The sequence below is a fragment of the Pongo pygmaeus genome, chromosome 11 (assembly GCF_028885625.2).
Source record: "Pongo pygmaeus isolate AG05252 chromosome 11, NHGRI_mPonPyg2-v2.0_pri, whole genome shotgun sequence".
Classification (NCBI taxonomy): Eukaryota; Metazoa; Chordata; class Mammalia; order Primates; family Hominidae; genus Pongo; species Pongo pygmaeus.
Genome location: NC_072384.2, coordinates 113,503,963 through 113,531,029, shown reverse-complemented (window position 1 = coordinate 113,531,029; position 27,067 = coordinate 113,503,963). Strand labels below are relative to the sequence as shown.

General features: G+C 34.4%; 1 protein-coding gene across 10 annotated transcripts in view; it reads left to right on the top strand.

Annotated features, from left to right (window-relative positions):
- Positions 1 to 27,067, top strand: part of IKZF2 (IKAROS family zinc finger 2) — a 153,163-nt gene that overhangs the window by 22,756 nt on the left and 103,340 nt on the right. Inside the window, exon 1 of one of the 10 annotated variants that reach the window (XM_054478486.2) lies at positions 122 to 26,926. The exons of the other annotated variants lie outside the window; for them this stretch is intronic. Within the exon in view, the coding sequence (XP_054334461.1) occupies positions 26,860 to 26,926 (67 nt within the window). The 5' untranslated portion in view covers positions 122 to 26,859. Of the gene's footprint in view, positions 1 to 121; positions 26,927 to 27,067 lie in introns of those variants that run through there. 10 annotated transcript variants of the gene reach the window in all.

The following is a 27,067-nucleotide window of genomic DNA, read 5'->3' as shown; positions in this document are numbered from 1 at the left end:
TGGGTGGATCACCTGAGGTCAGAAGTTCGAGACCAGCCTGGCCAAAATGGTGAAACCCCGTCTCTACTAAAAATACAAAAAAAAAAAAAAAAAAAATTAGTGTGGTGTGGTGGCCTGCACCTCTAATCCCAGCTACTCTGGAGGCTGAGGCAGGAGAATAGTTTGAACTTGGGAGGTGGAGGTTGCAGTGAGCTGAGATCACGCCACTGCACTCCATCCTGGGCGACAGAGAGCGAGACTGTGTCCGAAAAACAACGACAACAACAACAACAGCAACAACAACAACAACAAAACCTTATCTTCTGACTCTTGGCTTGGTGTTCCTTGCTTTACATGATACACTCTTATGTTTTGGGGTGAGGCCCTGTAGAAGTAGTTAAGAGAACTGATTTTCATATTACATAGACCTGGTTTGGAGTCCTGGCTGTGCACCCTACTTTTGGGTGAAGCCATAAGGGATTACTGATACACCATTGTTTTTCAACCTAATAGCTGTGTGACCTTAGGAATGTTCCTTAGATTTCCTAAATTTAGTTCCTGCAGCTGTAAAATGGTATAGTAATAATAATACTTGCCTTAAGGTTTGAAGAAATAAATGTAACAATTGCATACAGCACTTAGCTCATTTTTTGGCACATTTGCTGTTGTCATTTATAGACTGCAAATATTTGCATATAGCTTTTTAATATTTATTTAAGGCTTCTAGGGTTTGAAAATTAATGAATACCAACCCCATTCTAAAGTTACCACTTGCATTCTAGGAAATACATTTTTTTGCTTTGTTTTAGGATTTAGAATACGCTTTTTTATTAAACAGACAAACAAAACAAGTCTGCATTCTCACATTTCACCATTTCACAAATCTATTGTGGTATTTCACAAATCTATTTTATTTTATAATGGTAACTTTATTTAGCTTTTTCTATTTGCTTTTATATTACACTTAATAGTATTTTAATTACTGTGGTTGATCATCATGGTAATTTAATAGCCTCTTAGGAAGGGAAATGCTTTATAAAAACAAATCTAATTTCTTTAGTTCCTAGGATATTTTGGAAATATATGTATTCTTAAGTTAGTTAATTGGGTGGAAAAATTGCATGTTATAATTCTTTAGAAAAGAATGTTGACATATCTAACCAAAAATTCTGATGATAGATAGGACTTAAAGAGAAAATGTAAACGAGTGTGTTATTGATTTCAAATTACTTTTATTTGGGTTGGATTAGCTGTCTTTATGCTACGACTATTTGTGTGTAATATAGATCAAATAAGGTGTTCAGAATGGGATGAACTATCTGGAAGGAAGTGGTATTATCTATACTACTACAGCTGGAAAATATGACAATTACAAACTTAATTGATCAATACTGTATCACATCATTATTCAATGATTAAGGACTGCTAGGTGAAACTGACATAATGGGGTTTTCTTTTTGGAAAATAGTATCTTAGTTGTATTGGTATTCCGCTGGATATTTAGTAAAAGTGCTATTTACTGAGAACATCCTTAGGATTTAGAAAGAGAACTATGTAATTTTATAGTTACAGAGATTCTGGTGCAGATTTGGGAAGAGGTTTGAAATTAGTATGTAAAGTCAGAACAGCATGACCTCAACTAATGTACTGTTTGCTCTTGACCCCTTCTCCACAACCTGCCACTAATGAAAGGTCTTTGATAAGTGTAACTGCCTTATACCCATTTTATTTACAGTTTTCATAGCTAATGAATAATAAGAAAATTCCACCAGGACCTGATTGTTTACCTTTCTAATAGCAATTTACAAATGGTATATGCTGTGGCTGTTACAAACCATGTCCTGTAATAGCATTTGATGTAAGTAGCTGCTCACCATTCTGTATTGTGGTTGGAGCTGGAGAAATAGAAAATTGGTCATTTCCCGGCAGATAGCAGTAACTTTCAATTCAGTCAGAATGCTGTATGGGCTGTGATAGGTTTATAATTATTACCCAAAGATTGATGGTTTTTTGGTGTGTGTAAATTTGTGCAGCAGTAATCCATTAAGAAATCAATAATCATTCCATTCTGATGTGTAGTTCCTATTCACTGTTATAAATGTGTATCATGAGCAGAAACCAATGTGTTTTGCTTTGTTTTTTGAAATTGTATTTGACAGTATTGGAAATGAGGAAATTATTATAATATTTTTTCTTCAATCAAATGTCTTTTTTCTTTGTGTTCCCTTGTACCATATGACATACCTATTGCAAGTCTGCATTTTTTCTTTGAAAAAATTTTTCTTTGAAAAATTTTATTTAAAACTATTTCTAATGTTTCTGTCTCCTTTTTACCATCATTTACTTTGTTGTTTAATAATTACAAATTATTTATAAGCTTAAAGTACCTCAGTGTTTCTTTCTCTAATCTGGAGGTGATTTATTACCAACTCTATATGGTCAGGAAAGTAGGAAATTCTTCTCTTGTAAAATACAATTTTAACCTCAAAACGGTGATCTCATAAAAAACAAATCTAATGTTTATTTATTACCAGTACCTCCTAGGATGCCATTGTGGGAAGCTAGGATTAAGGCAGCATTGACCCTACTCTCAAAGGAGCTTAGATTTTAGAGAAAGAAAGGCAGAAATCAACACACATAACATAAGGATGTGAAGAAATGGGAAAAGTGGTAGGGGAAATGTCAACCCTGAAACTATCCATTACGTAAGTTCCGAACTGGAACTTTGGTGTTATGGCATGATAGTGCTATGGATGATGGGGTGTGGGTGATAAACTTCATCCCACAGGGGATGTGGCCAGCATTACAAAATTCTGACATAGTGTGGGGCTAAAGAGCAGTCTAAATAGAGATTCTAGTTAAAAATGATATAGGAACATAGTATAAAGTTAAAACAGTAGAGAAAGATATAACATGAAAAGTAAAAGCTCTACCACTCAAGTACCCTAGTCCTCAGTTTCCTGTGCTACCAATTCCTTAATTATCTTTCCATAATTTTTTAGTATATACTAGCACAAATCATGTGTCTACATATTTTGTTTCCTTTCCTATTAATAGTACAAATAGGGTTGCATGGTACATACTTGCCCTATGACTCAATTTTTTATTTAGGATTTTTTTTTAATACCAACATTGTTCTTGGGTGCATATAATACCTTTATACACTGATGATACATGGTGATTTAATTTGCTCCTCATTCACTGTTGGACATTCAGGTTGTTTCTACGTTTTTGTTATGATGTAGACATTGTTTCAGTGATATTCTTGTTCATTCATTTACCTTCTTTACATCCTTAGGATAACTTAGCTGTATATTTGCTATGTCAAGAAGTCTGTGCAATGAATATTTTAGTAGATAAAGTGTGGCCAAATTGCTCTTTGGAAAGTATAACAATTTACACTACAACTAGTAATATGTGAGTGTCTGTTTTCTCACCTTGACAACAATGCATTTTATCCATTTTGGTTCATCTGAATGGGGGAAGATGGTATCTAGGTATATTTGACATTTCTTAATTATGGTTTTTTAAACATAATTTCAAACGTTTGTTGGTTGGAAATTCTGTATTTAATTTTTGTTCCTGAAGAATATTTCTGCTTCCGTGTCTGGGAGAAATTATAATTAAAAACTCTATTAGGAACTAGGAGAAAGAGAGAAAAAAGATTTTATCCGTGATTCATGACTTGAGGCATATTTATTAAAGGATAATGGGAGAGAATGGATGATTTGATGTTAAGTAGAAATTTTCAAATGTTATACACTCTAGAACAGAAGATGTGGCTTTTATTTCTATATCTGCTCTAATTTCACTAGTTATCTTGGTAAATCACATAAGAAACCCTTCCAAAGTATTTAGCATAGCAGTTCAATGAAGTTCAGGGGTTAATGAAATCTGAATTGTTATATCAAGAAACCTTGTCATCCATATAGCCATTCTATTAGGGGAAAAGATTGTGTATCTAATAAGTAGCAAACAAAGAATACAGAAAGAAAAATAAACCTTTACTTAAAAATTATACAATTAATTACATTTAAGTTGCTAGGTGAGGTATAAGGGAATAGATACCTTGTGCAGGATGTAAGGGATAAGGATCTGATTTCTTTTTCTTTCCTATTTCAAGACTGGTAGAGAACTCTGAGTCTGTCAATTGATTAGCAAGTTGAATTCCTTGGAAACACATAGGCAAAGCCTACTCTTGAGAAAAGTTGAAACCTGGTACTTTTTTGTTGTTGTTGTATACTTGTTCAGGAAACTACCAGGTTTAGACTCACCCTGTACTTTCTACATGTGGGAAACTGAAATACTCTTGAGAGCAGAGAAAGTTCATTGCATGACATATACACTTGTACATGAAAAATTATGCATCCAAGTGTGTCGTGTAGTTTTGTAGCTCCCGGTCTGTCCCAGGAACTGGATGGTTTGCAGACTGTTAGAGAGTATGCTGAAGATTACCTAGGACCTGGGTTTGTTCTTTGACCTAAAGAGAATCCCTAGGCAGAAGGCTTGTACCTGTATCCCTTTCCCCCTTCTGCACAATGGCAGTTTCGTGACAGAGCTGATTGATATTCTTTGCTTTTTGCCTGTAAAATCACATTTAAAAATATCAGGCTTCCAAGTTCTTTTCTGTGGCTCTGTGTGTGTGTGTGTGTGTGTGCGTGAGCGCATGTGTGCATGCACACAAGGACATGCACTCATGCCATTCATCTCACTGAAAGTAATCCTTGAATCAGTTACTTGGAAGTGACCCCAAAGGTCATTTAGAACAACTTCCTTAACAAAGCAAGAATATCCTTGACAGCATGCATGACAGGTGGTCTCTGGGATTTTGCTTGACCGCTTCAAGTGCTAGAGGAAAGGAAGTTTACTGTTCCATTGCTGATCAGCTCTAATTCTTAGAAAGTTCTTCCTTATTTTGAGCCCTCATCTGCCTGTCTGAAATGTGACTGCTTTTTTTTTTTTTTTACTAAGACTCAAGCTAAATATCTCACAAGTTTTAGATGCTTTGTTATGTATTAGTGCTTGTAGAGTAGGCTTTCATGGAGGTTTTTAGAGTGTTTTGCATTGGCCCTTGTATTTAGAATACTATCATCATTTCTTCTGAGGAATGATGCTCTAAGTGTAGTGCTTAACATATATATTGTCTTTTTCCACCTCTGTACCAACAGCTGCAAGTAAACCATGTTAAGTATGGTAAATAACAAAACCAAACCAAACCAAACCCTGAATTTATTTTCAATAACTTGTATCTTATTAATGTTACTTTTAAGCACTTTACTCTTTTTATTTATTTATTTATTTATTTTATTATTATACTTTAAGATCTAGGGTACATGTGCACAACATGCAGGTTTGTTACATATGTATACATGTGCCATGTTGGTGTGCTGCACCTATTAACTTGTCATTTACATTAGGTATATCCTTTTAAGTCTTTTATGTGACAATTCAAATAACTTATGGTTAAAATAAAATTTTGTACAAAAACCATGCCTATTATGGAAACAGAAATCCATTGCTTATGTTTCCATTTAAATATACAATTTTGACTTTGTGCATAGAATTTTGAGCAGATACTATAAAACCTGATGCTTTGAGACTTAAAAGTAGGACATAAAGTGAAGAAGGCTATAGGGAGATGTTACAAAACTCACATAAAGAAAGTATGATCATCTTTCAGGATTTTACTTTGCTTAGGTTGTGGAAATTCACCACGGTTTTCCAGCTGACATTTCTTAAGAAAGATTCCTAGGTGAAAAAGATAATACGGAGTCTACTGAAAGTGGTTGTAAGCATCCACATTTGTTCCTCTGAGGATATTAACAACATATGAATTAGCTTATGACTTCTTAATTCTCCCTTGCCTGAGTGGCAGTTTTACTGTGGCTTTATTGGATTTACTGTTGTAATTGGATATGGAATTGTGCCGGGAAGCATATATTTCAATATGTGCACCTTAGCAATCTAAATCGTTAGGATGGTGACTCACATTTAACAGGGAAATTAGCTGGCTTCGTCTTTGTGTGAACATTTGGGGAGGAGCTGACCCTAGCTGCAGAAATATCACCAGTGTTCCAGGTCACCTGTGGCAAAATCTAGCCATGTGAAGGATTGGAGTTTCTTTTGATTATCTAGGCTAGATTTTGTCATTCACCTCTTTACTTTAGTTTGGAGAATTACCTGAGTAGGAGAATCACTAGCTGAGAAATGATTGGATATAAATTTAAGAGCTATGTTAGCCCATTTAATTATGTCACTGCAGATTTGGTAAGAGTGTTTCAGCAAGGTCATGTAGAACTTTTCTGGTCTGCCATCATGGCAAGAGACATTATGAAATTCTTAGGAAAGAATAATCCTTAAAACCAATTTGTTTTTAAAATAGTTATGTCATAGGGTCTTTTTCCTCAAACTTGCTTGATCGTAAGAATCATCTAAGATACTTGAAAAAAATAAACAGTCCCAGACCTCAACTCAAGTATACTGAATCAAACAAAGTGTTCAAGGGAGGAGGAGCCTGCGACTCTAATTCTGATAATCAGGCAAGTTTAGGAAATACTGTCATATAGTATATGTGCAGGGACTTGGGAAAGAAGATAGTGGTTGCTCCAAGGAGCTAAGATATTACAGCATTTTACCATCAATCACTAAAATATCCTCTGCTTTTCAGAAGATGGTACAAGAACGTGACTGAACTGCATCTTTAGGATTGGGTGGTAGTCAGGGAGAGTTGTAGCTCTTCTCAAGAAAAAACTAAAAATATAAGCATATATGCATAATTTTATTATTGTGGTTTGCCCTCTCTCTCTGTCTCTCTGTCTGTCGTTTCTTTTCCTCTACCTGCCTTTGATAATTTTTCCTTTGCTTGGCTTTCTAGGTCTTTTTGATTGAGATGTTTTATAAAATCATGTGAATATTTTCACACTGTATTTTATTATACTCTCTATTATTTATTTCTGCACTTCTCTCTCAGTTGTATTCCTTCAGCCTGTTTACACAAAATAGACACATGTTCCTGTTTCAGCCAGGGAGTTTGTGCATCTGTTGACACTTCAGAAATAATCAGTTTAGATTTCAACAGCTGATTAGTGTGCTGTTCTAACCAAACTGAGAAGGAACTCTTAAGAATGGAAACAGATATTATTCTATTTAGCTTTTTGTACAAATATGTAATAATGGCCATTTTAAACCAATGCTTTGGTTATAAAAGGCCTTTGCTGAAGTTTTGTTTTTCTTTATTGTACCTCAAAGAGGCTATCAAAATGTTTAGTGACCAGTATTCCACAAGTTGTAATATGCCAGGAGTAATCACAAACATTTCATAATGGTCCTTGTATTTATAGCAACTCTATGAATGTTAGAAAGAATATTGATAGAATTCCAGGAATATCCTACATGATCTGCTAACAGTTTCAGAACTCCAGCTTCCACATTGAATTACTACTGAATGTAAGAAATATAGCTAATGGTATCAGTGTAGCACCCAAGTACTGATTTGCCTAAGATAGGAAGCCATATCTCCATGAGCTGGAGCCAAAAGGAAAGAAGAGCTGCACATTTTAAATGCGCTTGTACAAATACTTACCTGGTTGACCTTATATTTCTCCAACAGTCTGAAGAAATAGATCAGAAATAGGATCAGAGAACATAATAGAATCAGTAGAAATATTATATAATAGAAACGGAATCAGAAAGCATAAAACTAGTTTCTAGAAAAGATCCTATAGGATAACTATTATGCATCTTGATCAGTCAGCAAGTATCTATTTAGTACTTTATGAAAAATATTGTGTATAGGACAGAGAAGAAGAATGCATTTTTTCCTTTAAAGAGAATCAGATTTCACAGTTACATCATACATAAATAAAAAAATTAAATAGAAGTTTAATATTTTAGATGTGAGTTTGAGACATTAGGCAAACATAGTAAAATTATTTTCATATAATTAAAGTACAGCAGCTTGGACAACATGGCAAAACCCTGTCTCTACAAAAAATACAAAAAATTAGCTGGGCGTTGTGACACGTACCCTAGTCCCAGCTACTTGAGGGGCTGAGGTGAGAGGATCACTTGAACCCAGGAGGTTGAGGCTGCAGTGAGCCAAGATCCTGCGACTGCACTCCAGCCTGGGTGACTACATGAGACTGTCTCAAAAATAAATAAATATATAAAGTGCAAGATAAAGTGATTTCTTAGGACTAATTGTAGGTCCTCTGCCTTTCAGTTAGAGTTATAGAATTAATCATTGCCTTTCTGTAGTTTTGTCACCTACTTCTGTTACAAAAATTTGTTTGCCATTCTTTTTTCTGATAAACTGAATGACTCCCCTTACCTGAGGAATGCAGTCTAATAAGCTCTTTAGTATTTTATACTACAGCCTTTACTCAACAGCCCAATCCATCTTTTTGTCTTCATCTCCTGAAATTCGTCTTCACATTTACTGTGCTTCAGCCACAGATACTTGCCATGTCTTGAATATAACATATTCCCTCAAATTGCCTTTTCTTTGCATGAACCCTTCTCCTTTCCTTGGATTTCTGTACTTTTTCTCAACCAGGCAAACTCTCAATCCTTTTCAAAGGTCCAGTGTAACTGCTTATTTGAATTTTTAGCTATTCCCCATATTTCTATAGCACTGAGTATGTACATGTATCTATTATAGTATTCACCACATTGTATTGCTATTGTTTTATGTCTTTGTCTCCCATATTAGATTTTGAGCTCCTCTGGGGCAGACTATGTCTTGTTCATCTGTGTATTTATAATTTTGACACTGTACCTGGCAGAGAATAGGTGTACCACTTCCCATTGTTTTATGAACAAATGACTAAAAGGAGAGTGAATGAACTTTCATGAAGTGGATGGGAGTAGGAACTGCCCTTGAAGAAAGAGAGGTGGAGTTGGCTGCTTTACCTGGGGAATGAAAAGAGGGAGAGACCCGGGCTCACATAACATGTAGTCTGCCTTCAACAGCAAATTCTTTTCTCCAAGCAAACAGATACTATCTCACTAAAGTCGAATAAGTGAGACTGCTTCTTTCTTTGCCAGGTACTTACTGACTACTAACTAATTATTTTTCTTTTCCTTCAGGATTGCTAGTAAAGGCCAATTTTAATCTGATATCACATGTTCTTATGCACATAGGATGTGGTAGGGATCCATATATGATGGTGACCTCTGAACTCAAGTCTATAGAGAAAGCCTTGCATTCAGTACCCAAGTCCATTCAGCTTGGCTTCAGGCTTATTCTTATAACTCGGTGCTGACCAAGATGGATATGTCTGTAGCTGTGCCTCATAGTAGGGTAGAGTATTAATATACAAAATTACTAGGGACTTCCTTTTTGTGTCATCTGTAACAGAATAACAACAGAACAGTGGTACATCCTTTCTTTTTTTTTCCTCCTTCTCATGTTTCTTCTCTCCCACACTTTCATCTCTTGTTTATGCTGGCTCGCAGCATTAGATTTTTTATGAAACTTCCTCTGACTAAAGTTAGGGAAATTTGTTTCATCTCAGTCATTTGCTCTTTGTCGAGCTGACCTATTTCATTAAAAAAAATGAGGTTGTGGTAGGATGAGTACTTAGAATGCAGGAAGGAGGCATGCCACCAGTGCCCTAGCAAAGGTTATACAGATAGGGCTGGCTTTAGAGAATTACCTATGAATTGTTTTTGGGCCCCTTTTACTACTCTTTTTTTCTTTCTTAGCACTCCCATTTGCAAACCCACTTCCCTTGTGGTACTTGCTTGTTGCTTCACTGTCCTGCTCAGTCCTGCCTGCCTTTCAGGGTTGTGTGATTCTGATATGTGTCTTCACAATCTTTCTTTATTCAAACCAAAACCTGTCTGTGGACACTAGGAACCCTTTCCCCACCTTTCCGTCCTGTCATAGAACAATTCAAGTAAATGAATTCAGGCTAAGGTTTTTGAGACTGACATAGTTTAATAGATTACTGTTGTTTTATAGTAGCATAAATGCTTTAATAGAGATGTCTCTGGAAATTGGTTCCCAAGCCATAGTAGTAAATTCCTGATAATGGAGATCTCAGGTACCAGATTATGCTGGAGGGTATGGAGAAGAAGTTTGGGAGAGTGATTATTATTCTTTTGTTTTCTGTCAAATTAATACCATTAAAGTAACTGTCTTTGCAGCCCAAAGGTAGTACCAGACCTGAGTAGAGACTCTTTTTTTTCACAAGCACAAAATATTAGCACTAATGACTGACTTTGTAGTTACAAAAGTGTTAGAGAATATTAGAATCTGAAAGTGACCTTTTGGCCATTCTTTGACCCTGTTCCAAAAATTTTTTTGGGAAAAAAATTTTAGGTGGCATCTGTAAAGCTAAACAAGAACTTTGATTAATATTCTTTCAACTACCTTTTTAGTTTGTTAGAGTTAGTGTTTTTTACTTTTGTTGTGTTTTAATATAAGGAACTTCTAGTTATAGTTTTACAAATATAGAACACATTTACAAATGTCTTTGAATACCACATAATATATACTCGATAGTCTTAGAACAGAGCCCTCCACCTAGCTAGTCTCTTCTGGATAAGCAGTTCTCAGTCATGTGTAGTGTTGAAAAGGTGTGCTCATTTAATTATTTCCACAGTTGTCAAAACTCTGCCATGGAAAAGAATTTCGACTATTTTGATAAAGCCCCTATAAAACCACAGCTTCTAAATATCCTTAAAAATGGAAATGCCACAGGTATACAAAATATATTTTGCAAAAATATACCAAGTGTTTCTATTGTGGTGTCCAATTCACTTATTCTAGAATAGAAGGAAATCCTGGTGTGTTGGAAGACAGAGTAAAAAGTCCTTAATGTAACAGAGATTGTCTTTCAAGTCCATTTAGAAGTCATCTTTCTTTTTTTAATGAGAATGCCTTTTTGTTGTGTATCCTGATTATGGTAGTGGTTATAAGAATCTATACATGTTGTAGAACTGAATGCTAAAAGGAAAAAAATGCTCATGTTTTTTGTATGACAAATTTAAAAATAAAATGAAGGGATTAAAGAATGTCCTTTTCACTTGAAACATTGCTAAAAATGCTGGTTAAATTCCATTGAAAGAAACAACAATAAAAAGGCTTAGTTAATGTGGCAATTGTAGTAGGGTTAATAGCATTATACAAACTAACACTATGAGGAAATACATTTTAAATCACAAATCAGAACTTGGGAAATACACTTTCCCCTGTTCATTGTCAAGAGTGGGAAACGGAAGTATTGTAATTAGCCTTCTGGTGCAAGTGGCAATAAATGCAGTTGCAGTGACTGCAGTGATGGATGTAGGGGCTCAGGATCAGAATTTGAAGAGGGTAGACCTAGAGTAATTGTTAGAGCCCCTGCCTTTAGCAGGGCATAGGTCTTGACTGTTGTGCAGTTAACAGCTCCTTGTGCCTAGCATTTTTCCTGGAGTAGGTGTTCAATAACTACTGATTAAATTCTGGGGCCTAGGTTCAAGTCTTGGCTCTACTTACCAGCTATGTGATATTGGATATGTTACTTAACCTCTCCATGCCCTCATTCCTCTCAGCCCTAAAGGGTGTGAAGAACATCTCTCTCATAAGGCTGTTGGGAGAATTAAATGAGATTAAGCTTTTAAATCTCTTAGCAAAGTATGGAGCATATAATAAGTGTTCCAATAAATGTGAGATATGATGATTCAGTAACTGTGGGTTGAATGGCAGTATCTCGTAAGGCTTGTGTTGGGGAGGCAGTGTTGAATGACAGTTGCTCCTTTCAGTGTTGGTCTGTTTATTGGGGTCAGGAGTTTTTGTGAAATTAATTTCTTTCACTGTTCAGCACAGAACACTCAGATGTCTAATATTTTAATGTTTGTTTCTTCTCTTCCTTATATACCTCAAATTCTGGGCTTTTTACCTACGGAATTTTACCCTAAATGCTGTTGAGTACAAATTACGAGGTACAACAGTTAGATGAATTTTTTGTAATATGTGTTAATTTTTCCAAATTGTGATTATTGGATGTGAAAATTGTGATTTTTATAAATTATATTTTAATGATATATGTTTTTTAATAAACATTTTTGATAGAATGAATGCAGGTTAATTAAGGAGAAGGGGAACATGCACAAGTAAAAGGAAGTCAGGGCTAAAGCAGTCATAATTGTACATTCAGAGCCAATTACCATACAAAATGATAATAGCAGATTTGTGTGTGTGTGTGAGACAGGGTCTCACTCTGTCACCCAGGCTTGAGTGCAGTGGTGCGATCATGGCTGAATGTCAACTTCAACCTCACAGGCTCAGGTGATCATCCCACCTCAGCCTTCCAAGTCGCTGGGACTACAGGCACAGGCCACCCTGCCTATATAATTTTTAAAATGTTTTTTGTACAGACAAGATCCCACTGTGTTTCCCAGGCTGGTCTCGAGCTCCTGGACTCAAGTAATCCACCCGCCTCAGCCTCCCAAAATGCTGGGATTACAGGTGTGAGCCACTGTGCCCCCAGCCTGCAGAAATTCTTAAAGAGCATTTACTGTGTATTAGACATTGTTCTAAGTGCTTTGCATATAATTCACTTAGCAACTCAAAGTATATCTGTTTAGATTATTTTCTATGACCATGTAAACATGGAAATGGATGGGATTGTATAATAGACGTTATTTATGACATAATTAATTTTCCTTTAACATTGTACGTCCTCAACACTGTTTCATGTTTCTAAGCACATACATACATTATAATTATTAACAGCTACAGAGTAATTCTTTCTGTGGTAATTGACTAACTGGTATCTCTTTTTTGTGTTCCTGTAGCCAAGAAAGAGTTTAACATTTGAGACGGTAATAATATGATTTTTGTTTTTCTAAAAATAGTGTTATTAACTAGAAGGTCAATAAAGTATAATCTATTATCCCTTTATATTAAAAGAGGTTCAAGCAGTGCTTTGCTATATTTAAGAGTTTTACCTTGTTTTTGCCTTGTTTTCCTTGTTTTACCCTTACACAAAATAAGAAAGCTCTGATGTTACACAGCTTTTTTTTTTTTCTGTCATACACCCATACATTGTAATAATGTGGTGGCTATTTATTTGCTAAATGCTTTAAAATAAAATCCAAGTATTTATTACACACCATGTGAATATTTTGACTTTTTTGGTTTACTGACATTTGGTGTTTAGCATTTCCATTGTCTTTTGGTTTTGACAGGAAAAACTTGGTCTAATACCAATTATGACTGTTCCAAGATGGTAAATGGAACATACTTGTTGAGATTCACATGGTTTGAGTCATGCATTGCCTTTACCTATCCCTTTAATTTATTTTTAAGGCAGGAGTTCAAATTATATACTGGTTTCAGGGTGTGAACATCAGTCTCTGATTATAATTCAGGAGATATGTGGATCTGAAGTTGATGGACAGGCTGCCTGGTTAGCTAGGCAAGCTCCCATTATCTCAAGAACCTCTGCTGATTAGTTTGCTATCATTTTGAGAGACCTCACTATGAAAACAGACATTTTCCCAGGGTGGCAGAGAGATAAAGGAAATATTCGCTATGTGGTTAAATTCTTCCATTGTTTTATGCCTATAGAGTTTTATTTAATAGTATAGCATATTTATTCAGGAGGAGACTAGTGTTATTTACTCTCTAGTCACTGTTTTCCTTCCTCATACCTCAAATTAGGATCGTTTCATATTTAAGACATTATAAGACATGATATTATTTTCTTAGACCAGTGCCTGACATTGGTTAAAACTTCAGTAAACATATCGAATACTGAATGAATGGAATTAGGTTTAGACCTGTGTAGGAACATGCAGTATGCTTTATTATAATGTATGCGATTGTATATATTTATTATCCAGCTTTTTCACAGCTTCCATCATCATCCATTACCTACTGTAGCTGTGATTCCACCTTCTTTGAGCCAGATGTAAAACTACACTGTTGTAACTTTTAAGGGTTAACGTGCATTTGCCTTCATTCTAGAAATAGGTTTATGCTTTTGTTTCTTTGTTTTTTTTTTGAGATGGAGTCTCACTCTGTTACCAGGCTGGAGTGCAGTGGCGCGATCTGGGCTCACTACAGTTGCCTTCCGGGTGCAAGTGATTCTCCTGCTTCAGCCTCCTGAGTAGCTGGGACTACAGGAGCGCACTACCATGCCCAGCTAATTTTTGTATTTTTAGTAGAGACGAGGTTTCACCGTGTTGGCCAGGATGGTCTCGATCTCTTGACCTCGTGATCCTCCCAGCTTGCCCTCCCAAAGTGCTGGGATTTCAGGAGTGAGCCACCGCGCCTGGCCTATGCTTTTGTTTCTTAAGAGGTTTTTGCATTGATCAAAATCATATTAAATCAGTTGCTGTTCAAGTTCACATCTTCACACTTTTTGGAAGACTTTTGGAAAAATCTCTTACCCTGAGTTTCACATTCTTTTTCGTACACTTTATTTTGGGAAGGCATTTGGTTCATTCAGTGTCATACATCACATGGCCAATTAAATAATCACTATTAATTCCATTTCTCAAGTCCATCCAACAGTAAATAAATAGAAGAAATAGGAAAGGAAGAAAAAACTTGGTCTTTTTAAATATTTTATTTAATTCAAAATAAAGTTTTAGATATTTCTGTAACAATTTACATTTAGGATCTCTCATAGTCAAACTATCAGAATACTTGTCAGAGTAAAAAAAAAAAACCCTTTGCACCTTTGCCCCTGTAACACACACACATCCACACCTTTTTATTATAGAGGAAGATTTCATTTTAGATTATTCTGAGGGAGAAAATATTTTTTTCAAGAAAACCTATTCTTATCATTAGCAAATATAAGCACTGAAAATATATTGAAAACTTTCAGTCAGCTATTATTTGAACTTAAAATTTGGAGTTAGGTGTCAATGTTAGAGATTTTAGGAAGACGTTTAAGGCAGGGAACCAGGCTCAAGAGATGTATTAGACATAACTGATTATTACAGGTATATTAGGAGGAGTTTGGGATTGCAGTTGCAGTGGGAGATAGGCATTCTGGCCATTGCTAGCACTTGTCATCCTTGTGATGTGTATAAAAATAGCTATTTACCTTCATTTCTGTCAAACTTGTGTATCCTTGCCCCTCCTTGCTCAATAGATGCCAACTTTAAGAATATAATCCCAGGCACATTTGGAAACATGCTAAAACAAAACAAACACCTCTCTCCACTCCTTCCCTACAATTAGAAAAAACGTATGTGCCAAGTATCAATAGATACAGCTGAAGAAAGAGAGATAAGGGGAAAAAAACCAAGCAACAACCAAACTTCTTACTTCCAAAGTAAATTAACTTTGAAACATGGTTCTTTGTTTTTTAGAGAAACAGACATTTGAAGAGTTAGGGGATTTCTTGAGATTGTACCTGAAAGTAGGTAGTATATTTACTAGAGGTAATTTACATTTTAATACCATTTGCTTTGTACAATGGATAAATCCCAGCAAGCTTATGTAATAATAAAATTATGTGTAAGAAAAAGCTATTCTCCATGGGCTCTAAAGTTAACTTTGAAGAGGCCCCGAAAAACTGAGTTAAGGAAGAAATAAGATTATTCTTTCCTCCAGGCTGATTTTAAGATGTTTAAACTCCTAAATACTGTAAAGATTAGGCGACTCTCTGCATACCATTTCAGAATGAGTTGGAGTTGTACCATTATAGATCTCCACTAAGTCTCTTAGTGTTACCAACTTCTTTGATAGTCATTGGAGCAAGGGACATCCATATAAAGTAGGAATAAAAGAGACACTTTAATGATTATTTAACTTAGCTAATATTTACTGGTTATCTCAAGGCCTTGAAAGAGAAGATCCAGTTCAGATTCACTTTAAAAAACAATCAGATATTTAGATTATATTGGCATGCTCATAATTATTTTTATTAGATGATAGGAAGTCTGTATATTTAATGATTTCTCCACAGTTTTTGTATTATGGAGATGCAAGTTTTTGCTTTTTTTAGCAACTGTAGGATCAAGGGAAATGTTTTGTCAAACAAATCAAATATAATATTTCAAACATATATTTATATGTATTAATTATTTAATCTCAATAAAACCCTATGAGGTAGATACTAGTATTGCCCCGCTGTTATAGATCAAAAACTGAGGTGCAATTAAAAGCCATTAAGAGGTAAAGCTGTGATTCAAACCTAGGTTGCCTAGTTCCAGAATCCTTCATCTTAGCTAATATGATATTTCTAACACTGTAAATTTTAATTTATTATGGGTTGGGAAATCGGTATAATGTATAGAAACCAACACTTTAGTAAAAATGATATGGAATAGAAAATATTAGAATATGAAATATTGAGCTGGGCCCAGTGGCTTGCACCTGTAATGTTTTAGCTATGCAGAAGGCTGAGGCAAGAGGATCACTTGAGCCCTGGAGTTCATGGCTACAGTGAGCTGTGATCGTGCCACTGCACAATCTGTCACTGGAGACAGGGTAAGACCCTGTCTTTAAGAAAAAAAGAAGAAAAGAACTATGATTATGTATAGTATTGTTTCATTAGCCATTTTCATAAACATTAATATGTATTTAGACATACATAGACATATGTATATATTGAATTGCAATAAAAAATTTTTTTATTGTCTGTCTGGGTCAAAAGAAAGTTTGCAAGCCACTGAACTACACAATCTCAATACCTTGAAAATAGTTGATGTTCAGTAAATCTGTACTAAGTTGAATTAATGTATTGCTAAATAAAAAATAACCCATAAACAGTGTTAGGATAAAATACTTCTGCTGAGCATATGATTTCCCTATGGAGTAGGACTGAAAATGTTAGTCTCACAGTTCTTAACCAATGAAACTATAATTACCAAATATAATCTTTTAGTTTATACCTACTCTTCAACCTAAAGTTTTCCTCTGCAAATCTTTCTGGTTGGTAATTTTTTATTGCCTTAAGGCTTGGCCTCTTGTCCTTTAACAATATCAAGTAATAATAGTCCAAAAAGAAGAGGCAGTTTCTAAAAAAATAAATTACAATTTGAATTCCCTGAAAGTAATAATTTGTTATTAACAAAAGAAATTTATTTCAGCAGTGCAAGGATGGATCAATAATAGGAAATCTAATATTTATCATATAAAACTAAAGAGAACAATCATATGGTTTTCTCTATAGACAGTGAAAAAACATAGGACAAAAATTAACAACCATTCTGTACACCCAGTAAACAGAAATAAAGGGAAACTTCTTCAGAGTGATAAAATGTATGTATGTGAGTCCAAAAGCCATTATGATTCATAGGAAAACACATACGCATGCTCAGTAATTTCAGAAACTAGGCAGATTTTGTTTGCTCTCTTTACTCTTTTTTAATATTGTGCTGGATGAAACTGCCAATGGATTTAGATAATAAAAAATAGGATTATAAAAATTTGATAGGTAGAGATAAAATAATCAGTTTTTGCAGATGATATGTTTTGTATCCATAAACTGCAGAGAATCAGCTGAAAGACAATTCATAAACAATAAAATAATTTAGTAATAAGGCAGTTTAAATTAACATGCATATATTTAAATGTGTAATATTTGTATTAAAGAACATGCAAAAGCATACTTAAAATGGGGAAGACATACTGTATTCTTTGACAGGTAGATGCAATATTGTTTATATCTTGTACTGAACTTCAGGATAAACTCTGAATTGGAACAAAGATATATACATGAAAGATAACCATATAAGTAATAGAAGAAAATGTGAAAGTCTTATTATGGTCTTACTATGGGAAGCTCTTTTTAATAAAATTCAATATCTAAAAGTGAATTTCAAAGGATTAATTCATTTAAAATAAGAAAAATTTCTACATGGCAAAAAATAACTTAAATAAAACCAAAAGGTAAACAACAAGCTGGAGGTAAAATTTGCAACTCATATGATGACTTAAAGAGTTAATCTGTCTAATACATAACAGCTCCTAGTAATTCCCAAAGTACAGTAACTATCTAATAGAAATTTGGTTAAATTATTCTAACACACAGTTCACAGAAAAATACCATTGGCTCCTACACATATAAAGTTTTTCTTAACTTCACCCAAAATAGGAGGTATATAAAACTATACTGACATAGCATGTCTAATTCATTATATTAGCAAAAAACTGAAAGTATTATGTCACACTGTGTTGGCAAGGCTGCAAGGAAACAGGGACTTTTATGTATTGTTGATGGGAGTATAAATTTATATAAATGTGAATTGGAACAAATGCTTATAAACTTTGACTCAGTACTCCTGTTTCTACAAGTTTATCTTATAATAATTTGTCAAATGTTGAGTGCACAGATTTGTTCATTGCAGCATTGTTTTTAATATCAAAAGATGGGAAACGTGCAAACAATGCCTGTCAGTAGCGGATTGATTAAATAAATTAGGTATATCCAATAATTGAATATTATGCAGGTATATAAAAAATAAGAATCATGAATATGGAAAGACTTTCAAAATATATTGCTAAATTTTAAAAAAAGGAAGGGGCAGAAGAAAATAAGTTGGGCAAAAAAAACCCAGAAATGTTTACTAATAATTATATTTAAAAACTCACAGGATAAACAAGAAGGTAATGAAATAATTACTTATTTGGGAGTGTATAGATAGAGGGATGACAGCTGAGCAGATGAGGGGCTGGGATGGAACAAGACTCTTCACTAGGTATACTTTTATACTTTTTGATTTTTGAACCACTCAAATATCTATTTGACAACAACAAAACAAAAGGAAAAAAACACTAATAATAACAACTAAACCACACTAAATATTAGTTTTTTTGAGAAAATATTTCTATAGGGTGAGACTGAAAGTGTCAGCCCTTCAACTGTTTGCCAGTGGAACTGTAAGAAACTGGTGTAATCCATTAATTTGCTTCCCCAATACCCAGTTTAGATGTAGATTCCTTACACTCAGATCATTTGTTGATGGTTTTATTTGTTGTGTATATTTAATAATTTTAATTGCATTTTATATCTTTGTTTCCTACACAATAACTCCATCAAACAATTAATATTGAACAGTGTAATTAAGTGGTAGTTTTAAAACACCAGTTGTACAGAAATCAAGACTAGTGTTCATTTTAGAATTTACCATTTTTATACAACATGCAACTTTAGAAATGATATTATTTAAAATTTCTGTATATATTTTACCTTGCTTATGTTTTTCTTCTTGAAATGTAGTATTGCCAAATTGCTGTACTATAACATCATGATAATAATGGTAGTGTTAGGAATTTATTTTCATTAGTGGTCATAGTACAGTTAATATAAATATATAGCACGTAAATATAAATGAGAACACTAAATATCTGTTTGGAAATGGGATTCAAGAGCTGCGTCCTAAGTTTTGGTAGGATTCATTTAATAGCTGTGTGAATTACTTAACCTTTCAGAAAGTTAATTTCTTAATCTGTTAAAAAAAAAAAAGTGATACTAATACATGCCTTACAGGGTTGTGGTCAAGGTTGGAGTGAATGTCTTTATAATACCTAGTATAGTATCTTCAATGCAAGCATCTATATTATTCCTGTGATTGTGTTACTTATGATGTGTAGCCCTAAAATTGCAAGATGAATATTAACAAGACAATATGCACAGTTTGCCACTACCTATAAGATTTGATTTGTTTGAGTAAAATAAAGGGGAGGTGGATTATAAAATTTTCACTGCTGTAATTTTGTGTCTGCTTGCATGTTTTACATGCTGAGAATTTGGTAGGGTCAAGTGTTAAAATCACTTCTAAAAAAGTCTCCTCAAAGTGATTATTTAATATGGAGAATTAATTACTAATTTGAAATATTTTAAATAGTGGTCAATTATTTAAAAAATAATATATTAATTGGATAGAATAAAATGGAGCTGTTAAAAACCATGTGCTTTAAGAATGATTATGGCATAGACATTTTTCAAAATACATGCATTAAAAAGGTTATACAAGTTTATATAGTAGGATCTCAAATATGTAAATAAAAGCCTGCCATATATAAGTAGATATATATTTCATAGAGGAGAGATGAGATGAATATACACCAAATGTGAATAGTGGTCATTTTTGAGTGTTGGGATTCTTTGTGATTTTTGTTTGATTTATACTTTTACAGATTTTACATTTTTTTTATGATCAGCATATATTACTTTTATGTTAGCAAAAAAAGCAATATGTTGTATTGCTTTTTTATGTTTATGTATTCTTCAAGATTGAATTTTAGGATGAGTAGAATCTAAATATATGTACCTTCTTTTAAAGAAAAGCACTTTAAAGCTATATCAACTTTGTTAGTGGAATTTTATTCCAGAAGAGTAGAAGTTGGCACCTGGGAGCACTCTTGGACCGTTTTCCTATTGAGGAGGGGTTTATTTTGGTAAAGTAACACTACCACTGTAGCCCGATGGCTACTGCAGTGGGATCAGATCTCAGGTCACATCAGTTCAGTAGCTCAGCCTGTAGCTCTGCTCTCTCAAATTGTGGGGCACAGTGAGAAGGGTTTTTTAGAAGCTGGTCCCTATGTCTTTTCATGCACACAAATCTGCTTATTATGACCACAGTTCATTGGGGATGGCAGAAGTAGTACATAAAGCTAATGTAAGCATAATATTTTATATTATGTAAAATATTTACATCATGTAGAAGAAATTTTTTAAAATTTGTAAAATTTTGTCAGAAAAACTTTTTTTTCTCAATAAAAATCACCTACTTTCCAATGGATAATTCTACATCTTATACAGTCCTTATTTCATTTTTTCACAGGTTATCCTAGTTGACATCAAAGCATGCACCCATTTTAAATATTTCGGGAAATCTCATTAAACACTGAAAAGGATAATGCCTTGTGGGTTGCTGTATAGTAATTTCAATCGTTTTTTTCCCCAGTTTATATTGACTCCATTCTCCTGACAACTCAGTAGGGTGTCACGGCTATTTTTGCTTCCTTTTGCCTAATTTAGCATCATGCCCCTGATTGTTTACATTTCACTTAATCATAGCTTTTGAGATGTAGCACACCTCTCTTTGTTCTAGAGATATGATATGAAAATAACCTAAACAGTTAGAACACAGGTAAACTTCAGGTCTTTTGATTTCGAATTCAGCATGTATTGTGTTCTGTCGTGTTCCAGTATTCTTGATAGTTCTCTAAAATGTTGTCAAGAAGTGCCTAAGATCTTTGTGATCTCGCCAAAGAGTTTAGAAGTATGTATGTGTGTTGTTTGTTTTTCCTCCTGTAAGGATTCCTGAGATAAATTATCTAAATTTTCACTGAAAACTCTAATACATGAAGGTAGTTACACGGTTCCAGCAATGACTGAACTTGAACCATGATTTACATACCTTCCCTGTTAAGTGCCAGTCTGGTTCTCACTACAGATGAGCAAATCTGCTTTTTCCACAGTGAGAAAAACATCTAGAGACAATTCTACAATTAGAGTTTTGTGATACTAATGGAAAGTACGTGTATGTACACGTACTTAAAATGAGCTATACAATTTGTTGGGAGTTCAGTGATCCCTCCTTTAAAAACTACAACTGTGAAGCTATAAGACCTCACAGTGATCATCTCTTTGTTGACATAAATGTGATAAATCTTGCCTAAGAAATATATAATTCTTTGTTTTTCTTGCTAAGCCTTAAAGTTCTCATGGGCAAGGGATGAGAAAGGGTCTTCTGAGGACTATGATTTGATTGTCTTTTATTAACAGCCTGAGTGCTTTGTGATGGTCTTTCACTGTGTGTCTGAGGGAACCCTAAGTGTTGTTTCTGACTCTGAGCAGGCTAATTTGCTCATCATAGACAATGGACCTGTTGACAAACAGGTACATTCTCCTTACCCTGTCCTTCTATATGTGATATAGTTGATTTCTAGGTTTATGATTTTCCCCATTATAATTAATCAGCAGCATGATATATCTGCTGTTTATCATATAATGGCTTTCTTGATGGGTGGCATAAGGAATATTTTAAATTAAAATTAAATTTTTTTTGTCTTTTGCTCTGAATTGGAGAGATGCTTTTTAGTACCTTTGCCCAAGATTACATACTAACCACATCTTAAATATATGTATTAATTAATGTGTTCATCATAGTACAAAATATGAAGAATAGAGTTATGAGTGAGACTTGAGATGTTTCACTTTTAGATTTTTCAAGTGGCAAGGAACTTTTAGATATTTAGTCTCAGAAATGGAAAACCTACTACAAAAACATTTTTTTCTTCTTTTCTTTTCTTTTCTTTTTTTTTTAGACAGAGTTTCCCTCACTCTGTCGCCCAGGTTGGAGTGCAGTGGCACAATGATCATGGCTTATGTGGCAGCCTCGAACTCCTGGGCTCGAGAGATCCTCTCACCTTAGCCTCTGGACTAGCTGGGGCTGGGGACATGCACCACCACCATGCCTGGCTAATATCTCTCTAGATCCAAGGTCTCACTATGTCTCATAGGCTGGTCTCAAACACTTGGGCTCAAGCGATTCTCCAGCCTTGGTCTCCCAAAGTGTTGGGATTATAGACATGAACCATTGTGCCTAGCCGTTTTTTTTTCATAAGAGTAGTTAGACCAACTCTTCCTTTAAAAAACAGATGCAAGGTTTTCTTAAATTAAACAGAAAAATAGATTGGTGCCCTCGTTCCATAATTTTCTTTTCAACCACAAAGGGATTTTTTTTTTAAAAAGATTGATTTTAAAGATATTTAAATACTAATTTTTGGATTATAATTATTGGTCATTATGGTAATGCCTTTTTTAAAAAGAGAAATAGCTAATCATGAAGTCTGACAATTTAAATAAAGACAGTTTAGGTAAATTTATATCTTAAAGTGAAAAATGGAATCACTTAATTTTGTTACTATATTTTTGGTCATAAAAATATACTGATTGAAGAAAATGTTTTCAAACAAATTGTACATTTATCTTTTGCCCAAGAAATCTATTTTTATCTGAGCTAGGTAAAACTTAAGTCAGTGTAAAACAAGTTGTTTGGAAACTCTTAAATCTTTTTGAAAACATTACAACGAAATAACAAAAGTTTTCCAAAAGAGTCTGGTTAAGCATTGAGCTAGAGCACAGCATTTTCACAATTCCCCCCACACACACTACACTTCTTTAAATGTGCCAGTTAAAATCATTTAATCAAGCTTTTTGGGAACGTTTGAGTGTGTCAGAGGTGACGTATTGTGTATAGACAAAGGTAAGAGAAAACCAGCCCAGGAATGAGAACATCATTCCTGCACTGTATGTGCATATGTGTTTGTGGTGTGTTTTTCCTTTGCTCTAATGGTATTCCTCCCTTCCCCCAAAACCTCGGGTGTATTTTCACTAATAGTGATGTCAGGTTAGGTACTTTTGGGAACAGTTGGAAAGGAAAACAGCAAGGGAGAGGAGGATTGGATCATCGTGTTATGATTGGGAGGGAAGGCAGTCTAGGGAATTGGTTTCTGTGGGTAGCTCATGAGGGAGAGCTTTGCAGTAGAAGAGGAGTCAAACCTTTTGGGAGGGTGAGGGGAATAAATTGGACATTTCAGGGGGTCCCTGGAATTGAAAGAAGCAGTCAAAGCATTAAGGGAAGTCTTTTTGACACTACTCAAAGGAAGCCAGTGAGGGAAAGCAATGAGCTCCTTTGAGAAAATTCTGGGATAGGAGCATGGGGGCCTGGGAGGGGAGGGAATCTCTCAAGTACCTTTGTTGTTGGCTCCACATAGGTCCCTGGTGTGTGAAAGGATCTAAATAGGTGTAGTTATAAGTGGGTTGGCCCTGTAAATCTGTTCGTATATGTGAATGTCTTTCTGATTTCCTCTTCTTTTTACATTCTTATCTGAGTATGGGAATGGCTGAAGGCTTTATTGCTATCTGTGTGTTGCATGCTATGTGGATCTTTTAAGGCGTGACCTTATCAAAGTTGGCATCTAAATGCAAAAGAAAATGCAGGGCAAGCTTGTTCTAGTTGGGGTTCCTGTCACCAGACCATAGCAATTTGGAACAATGGATACATTACCTGAATTCGCTGGCAGCAAGCAGAGTCCCTGCTTCTGTGCATGCCCTTATCAGTGATTAAAATAGTGCCTCGTACTCTGCGTACTATCTAGAAGAGAACACCTCCTTCCCATTCTCTTCCTTTCCCTATTCTTTATTAATATTTTGGGGGGAATGCTTTCATTTCAATAGTTAGAAAATGTGGAAAAACAAGATTGCAAGGTTGAGGTGAAAGTAGTACAAGATTGGAAGAATGAAACTCTTTTTTCTTCACTCAGTAAAATGATACTTTTGGCTCAAGGCCTGGGGAACATAGGCGAGTTAGGATGGTGCAGACAGGACTAGCAACAAGTTTGTTAAGGAATGGGCTGAGAACCCTTTGCCTCTGCCCTGTGGTTTACTACTGAATTTGAGTTGTAACTCTTTTTTTTTTTTGTCCGTTAGAAGCAGTGGTAGAGAGATTACACACTAAGCTTTAAAACCACAGCAAAACAAAACTTTTAAAACACTTGTGCAGTAACCTCAGAAGACCAGTTAATACATTCTGTTTTAACTGTACTATTAATGTTTTTTGCAAGTTTGCAATACTTCTAGACATGGAGGTCTTTTTCCCCCTTACATTTTATGTATATTGCAAATCAAATCTGAGGTGTGGCTTGTGAGCATTAAAATAATGAAAACAAAACACAGTTTTATCCAGGAAATATGTAATTTTGAATACCAAAAATATTTTAAATTTATCATTTATGTAATATAAGTATCATCACTTTTATTCAATACATTTCAAAATATACTACTCTTTTTAGCAAATTCAAAGTCCTTTTAACATTTTCTTATAAATCTGATATCACTATATTTGTAACTAAGGAATTTTATGGTGAGATTATTTGAACTTTGTTTATTTCTGTAACAGTTGTTCTAAGTTATAAAAACGAACATCTTTAACACATCTATATAGACTTTAAAATAGCTTATTTGTAATTTAAACTATCTTCAAATATTTTGCTATATTCCTGTTTCCCCTAATTATTCAAAGTTTACAAAACAAACATTTATTGACGATCAGTGATGTCATAGTTTTATTGTAAGAAGACATTTCCTTTCAGAGAATTAACATAGAAATAAGGAAGGTTAAAGAGATTTCCTATCCTTTCCTTAAAGAAAAAAAGCCTATTTATCACTTGCCATCTTATACTCATTCATTCATTCTCTCATTCACTATACATTCAGTAAGTGCCCACTAAACATTTATTAAGCCTTTCTTTTCATTCAGTCTGTTGATTTGATAAATCAGAAGGTTATCTTTGATAAGTATTCATATAATACTTTTTATTATCCTTTTGGGATTGTTTATTAAGCTGTCTGTCCAAGCTTTGAAGACAGTCTGCAATGGTTCAAATCTAAGCATTGCCATTAGTTGTGATATATGTGTATACATGTCTGTTGGTCTCTCTATCATCATTTATCACAATTTATCATTGTTTACCCAAAAGAATAACTAGCTACTGACTGACTGACCTTGTATGAATAAATTAATATCTCTGAGCCTCAGTTGACTTACCTGTACAAAGTGAGAATACTTATATTTTTTAAGATTGTTAGATTAGTTGTATATTTAAGCCCCCCCTACAGTATTTAGAACATGTGAGTAGCGTGGTTACTTACTATTGTTTATATTGCCATTATCCTGACCACTATATAGACTTGACCCTCCAGTTATTTCCTTGGGTCCATGCCATCTTACCGCTCTTATTTTTCCATTACTGCTTATCTCACAATATTCGAGAGTAAAAAGGAACCTTTTTACAACGAAAGACTGCCCATTTCTCACATGTGCTTTCAACTTGATGCCTTCATGCATGCTGTTTTGCTTGCTGTTGTAGAGCAGCAGAATATTACTGAGGAAGCACTTCTTTTTAAAAAAATTTTCTGGTACAGCTGGAAATATGACAAGAAAAATAGAACAATTGATTATTAGTTAAATCAACATATTATTCTATAAATTCAATAAAATTGAGACCCTTCCCTTCCTTTAAATGTTATATTTAGTCTTATTAAAATTCATTTTGCTATATGCTGTGGATTTTTATGCATTATTTTTGTTTAATTTCTAATGAAGAGTTATTGAGATTTTATGAGATTGACGTCCTATTTACTTTAAAAATTTTCTATTGCTTGTACATTGGGAGCAAACCAAGAAGAGGTGCGAAAACAACCTCCCAACTTGTCTTGGTGAATTGTGAATTGCTCTGGTTTATTCTTGTTTGTATTACATTTAATGGACAAGTCCTGTACGCTGCTATACATTTGAATTCAGTTTTGAAAATTATCAATTTGCAAATTTTGTCTTTTTCCACTTTCTTTTTCTGTTTCAAGAGCTTATTACCTTTGCTCCAGCTGGATAGAAGTTGGGCAGACAGATACCCTGACAACTGCCAACAGCACCATGCCTTGGTTTTCCCGGGTACAGAAAGTAGTCAATATTTCTGGGACTACGCATCTGTCCCATCTGAAAGATGCCGCTCACAAATTCTAGTTTAAATACAGAATTATTGAAAACATGAAAATCACCACTTCTTTAAAAATATGTATTGTATGTGCTTCTTTCCTGGTTTTACCAAAACAAGTAAAAAAGATCCATGTAGCAGATTTAGGTCTACAGCCAGCAAATTGCTTCCTGGTTGCTTGCATGGTGACAATGTTCTAAGTGCCAGTTTTGAATACTAGTAACCTGTCATGGATCAGTTATCTGAAATGGCAGATTTATTTGTTATGGGAGGAATGACATTATTTCCTGTCCTTTAGACAGAGCTAAAGTGAGAATAAAGTAGTAAGAAAGTGTTTCTTTGCACTCTAGGTGTGAATGTACTATCATTTGTGCTACTGATTTGATTGCCACAGCTACTATCATTAGCATCTTGGACCAAACATGGAACAAGCTGTACTATATTTCATGTATGATGGAATACAGAGACTGATTAAAAATACTCTTAAAGGTACTGGATTATTCATTTGATAGCTGATTGTTATAAGACGTTAGGGTCGTACTTTCCTTTGTGGACATAAACATTTTTAATAATTGCTTTTTAAAATTAAATATAAATTTAATTTGGAGACTAGGTAAGGATTTCCTTCAT